General features: G+C 47.7%; 2 protein-coding genes across 2 annotated transcripts; one reads left to right on the top strand and one right to left on the bottom strand.

Moving 5' to 3' along the window:
• Positions 1–398: 398 nt before the first annotated feature.
• CHC_T00001812001 (hypothetical protein) lies at positions 399–563 on the bottom strand. The gene has a single exon (XM_005712675.1). The coding sequence runs from the start codon at positions 561–563 to the stop codon at positions 399–401; it is 165 nt and encodes a 54-aa protein (XP_005712732.1).
• A 2,820-nt stretch (positions 564–3,383) lies between these two features.
• On the top strand, positions 3,384–3,743 carry CHC_T00001811001 (hypothetical protein). Its single transcript, XM_005712674.1, has one exon. The coding sequence runs from the start codon at positions 3,384–3,386 to the stop codon at positions 3,741–3,743; it is 360 nt and encodes a 119-aa protein (XP_005712731.1).
• Positions 3,744–4,635: the final 892 nt, after the last annotated feature.

Raw genomic sequence — 4,635 nt, 5'->3', positions numbered from 1 at the left:
GTTCCTTCACTACATCGGAGCGAACTTGGAGGAAAAAGTGACTCGCGAGAAACTGGAGAGCAGCGCCGCATCTATTACTGACTATGCTTCCAAGGCATCTGCTGCGGAGGAAATTCTCGACAGTGTGGTCGACACTAAGATTCGTATCACTGGTACTTTAGAAGCCACTGGTGTGAGCTTCATCCCGACTGTGGCATTCGCCTTCATCAGGCTTGCCAGGGTTAAATTCGAAAATGGAAGCTCCCAATTAGTTGTCTCCAACGATGCCAACGATTTGACGGCTGCCACTCGAGGTGGAGATGAGGTGCCCAGCAAGGGAAAGAAGCTTAACATTTTGCTTGGTTAAGGACAATAGAGTGGGTGTGTGAAACGCGGAAGAAGAAAAAGAGGACATTAGTTCATTTTACGAAATGCGCTACTATCTTTAGAGGAAACGCAACGTGGTACGGTAGAGTTGATCTCCCAAATCCGGGGCAACGGTCTGTGCCATGAGGGAACAAGACCCTATTGCGTAGACAAGGTGCGTACTTCGTGAAAATAAAAAGAATATCTTGTGAAAACATGAAGGTCGTTTGACAAAGAGGTACTGTAGCTGTCATGAAGAGCAAAGCTTTCGTGTACAGTATGCAATGGAGACAGAAGCATATAGAGAAACGTGTAAAAGGCACTCGCGTTGAAGAAAGAACCACATGCGGACCTTGCCCACGAAGTTATCGGTGTGCGGCACATTACCTTGAGCTCGGTGAGAGTGGTACGAGGTGCGAGAGAATCAGTCATACAGCATGCACGTGGTACATTTTCACGGGTACACGTGGTGCTGAAGCGTGCTATCTTTTACAGTCCGTGTGTGGATGTTTTTTTTGCGAATGTTCAACATTTTTTCCCATCCAGATGGGTCCCGAGGCTTTGTCGACAAGTTAAAAATGGAAGATGATTGGGAGAGAAATGACTGAGAACACATTTCACGCGTGTGGACTCTTCGAGAGGTATAATACCTGAGGACTGGACCTTGCATGAGCGTTGCACATTGTGCGATGCCTGAATGCCCTTAAAATACCTCTATTTTCGTCCGGAAGGAAAATTAGACGCTGGATAGTGGGCTGAACCTGACGTGCAGAACTGACGGAATGTTAATTTAGTGGATTTCTCAAAAATAGCATTCCAGAGACGCTCTCGAGTGCCAACTGGGCTGCAAATTTGCAGCCCAGTTGGAAGGCATTAAGTCAGAGCAACTGCAGCCCACTCCACGGCAGACGTGCAGAGAGCACATGCTTGCCGCAACCCCTTTTCACGCTACCCTTAGGATGTGCGCGCAGAATTAATTCAACCTGATACCAACGATAACTGGTATCATAATATTGGAGTCTATCATACTGGGAGTCGTACGGTGGTGTGTGGCTGTTCCCGCTCGCTGTTCAAAAAAATGAGCAAGTTGGGGCCTCCTCTTGCAACCATGCGGAGTGCTTCCTTGCATTTTTTTATAAAGAACAAAGCACTGGGTTACGGCCCATTCTCTACTAGCTCAAAGCGCGAAACACAGCGCATTGTCCCATTACATTACATTTTATGGTCGCTTACAAAATGTCAACGTCAGTACATTAGCCTGGATAGACGAGGGCAGCCTGTTGCCTCAAGAACGGGCGTGATCGTGCGGAATGTCGCAACGTGGGTATTAACAAGGGAGCCAGGGCAAGGCGTACATGAGCTGATTTCGAAGCAGAAGTTCGTATCGCGCCCGTCATCGGCAACACTGTCGGATGGCAAGGGCGCTCACATAGCGGAGGGTGAACATCGCCTTCTCTATACTGAAGTCGGTAGACTACTGAGAGTACAAAAAAACGTTGACGGATGTTGTGCAAGCAGCGGTACACTACCCTTGGTAAATTGTGCGGGGACCAGCACCATTTCGACGCTCAATGCTGACTCGTTGCCCTCATTCAACTCGAGGAACGGGCGCCTGCAACGAATCCGCTTTCCCTCCCCGCACATCGTGTTGTCCGCAACGCCTGGCTTGCAATGCATAAGTTACCCTCAAACATTTGCAAATCCAATACTGTACAGTATACAACTAGTTACAGTACATCCCTTCCATCCACGCATGCTCGATGCGTGCAGAGCTGTACACTCTCCCTTGCTGGACCACTCAGGCCGGTCATGCACACAGTGTACAGTACACAGTTGCCTCTCTTGCCATGCCCTTTTGGCTCAGTCCAGCTAATCCCACGAACAGGTAACATAAAGTTATGTACAAGTACCCTCGGGTATCTCACTTGTCCGGATCACTTCGCATGTTTCCCTTGATGGAGTCGTACAGTACGTAGGACCGTTCCCATACTCCCAGCTCACACATCTCGTTGGCATTCTTCCCAAACTTCCTAATACGAAATGTGTATGGACAACCATACACATTTCGTATTAGGAAGTTTGCCTTTCCATTCCGAAAAGTGAGGAAGGGGAGCGACCCCTCTGTATCCATGCTGACTGTAACATGCACTGTTTCCTCTAACGTCCCGCTAAAGAGTACAGTACTGTTCTGTTGATCCTGAATGCGTCGTCATCCGGTCCATGAACCAGTGAGACATATCGCTCCACCTCCATCTCTACCCAACTGTTTCAGAATTGTTCCAGTCCCCCTCACCCAGTCTGTGCTCGTCTGACGGATGATCAACAAGTGCTTAAGTGTATCATTACTGTTTCGCTCGCAAAGCACATCGCTACTTCTTCGAAGTTTAGTCACCACCCCCCTTCCTTCACTGCTCAACGATGCTTCCACTGTAAAACCGGAGCATCCTGTTGCAAATACTCCATCCTTCTTTTCCGAAGGCTATCTTTCGTATCTCACATCCCCCTCAGTGCGAGGGTCTTCGCCTGTCGTCCAATACTATATAAGTTCTTCCTGCAGCGCCGGTACTCTGTTCTTCTCATCCTCACACTCACAATCTACAGCCTAACAACAACTAACACTTTCAACTCACTAACAAAGCCTCAAAATGGTCGCCAAGTTCATCGCCTGCTTCTTCGCCCTCTTCACCGTCTCTTACGCTGCCGCAGCTGTTGAACGCGTCAAGGTCCTTCCGTTTGGAGACGAAGGCACCCCAACACCTTCGCCTAAGAAGATCCGCCAAATCACCATGCTATCCCACCAGGAAATGGCCAACATGTCCCTTACATCTTCCGAGACTGGATTCGGCCGCATCGCCCGTGTTGGTGTCAGTGTCACCCGCGGCGCCTCCGCCACTGCCAGTTTCGATATCGAAGTCACTGCCGTCGACGCTGAGACTCTTGACAGGAACGACGAGAGCTTCTTCAGTACCCTTAGCGAGTCTGAGCAGGCCGAATTTTTGGAATTGAAGGAGAGCTTTGAGGGTGGTCTTGACGTCCCCATGATTGAGTTCACTGGTGCTGATATTCTTGAAGACCTTTCTAAGGAGGAGCTCGTTGAAAAGAGAGAGAGCAGCGAGGAGTTCAGGAAGAGGGAGCAAGCTTTGACCAGTATCCTCGAGACTGTCGCCGACACTCGCATCCGTATCAACGGTACGCTCACTGCCACTGGAGTGAGCCAAATCCCGACCGTGGCGTTTGCATTCGTCAGGCTCGCTAGAATTGAATTTGAGGACGGGTCGACTCAGTTGGTCGTGTCTAACAAGAACGAAGATATTATCGCTGCTGATGAGGACGGCGACGCTGTTGGCACTTCTGATCAGGAGAGTGACATCCTTTGTGTGTCTGGGTTCATCTGCTAAGGTTTTGAATTGCGGTCCATTGAACTCCAATGAGGCTTTCATGACACTCTAATATGGCTGCCATAGCGCCTGGTCGTCATACTGTACGTCTGTGTGGAGTTGCTGCACAATTTTAATAAAAAACTTTAACTGATACTCTATCGTGTTCTTCGGCCTCTTCAGTTTCACTCTTCAGTCAAGCCCTATCACAGGAGTGAGAACTCTATCTTACGTCAAACACCTGAAACGAAGTTTCGGCACAAATAGGAACTCTATAAGCACTGTAGCCATTTTTGCGAAAAGGATGGTACTCTCCTTTGGTTCAATTTTAAACACGGATGAAAATTTAGAACACCAACACACACAATATGCAATATGCACGTCTACAGCATTATTAAACAGAGCAGATAGGAATATTCTTCGCAATGCGCATCCAAAGGTGACAATCAATGTCTGCTGAATCCAGCTTTGTTTTTCTCTGGCAGAAGCATAAATTTATTCTCTGCCTCTGGTAACTCTGACTTGAGCCGCAAAGAGGCATAATATGTTAATACGAATTCATTCCTTTACTTTTTTTGTTTGACATTCGAAGCTTGTACAGAAAGAGTAGTCACAATATGAATCCATCATAATCAAGTAATAGATTGTCTGCAGAAGTGATGACACACCCTTGACGTGAAAGAACAGCCAAGAGGTATGGCTATCATCTTGCAGTATAATGGGACACTATTGCTTCCGTGAGATGATATCTTCATCCAAGTAACAGTTGGTGAAAGTGACTAGTGTAGGGAAGATGTTGTGGTACCTTTTATGCACTGTTCTTACTGTACTGTATCGTTGCCTCTTGGACAATTTATTACGCCGGAGAATTAGTTTCCATGACAACTGCAGAAGGGTTGTCCTGTAGCTGACT

The sequence above is a fragment of the Chondrus crispus genome, genomic scaffold (genome assembly GCF_000350225.1).
Source record: "Chondrus crispus Stackhouse genomic scaffold, scaffold_114, whole genome shotgun sequence".
NCBI classification, from domain to species: domain Eukaryota; phylum Rhodophyta; class Florideophyceae; order Gigartinales; family Gigartinaceae; genus Chondrus; species Chondrus crispus.
The sequence above is the reverse complement of the archived record's forward strand: the minus strand, read 5'-3'. Positions and strand labels throughout refer to the sequence as shown.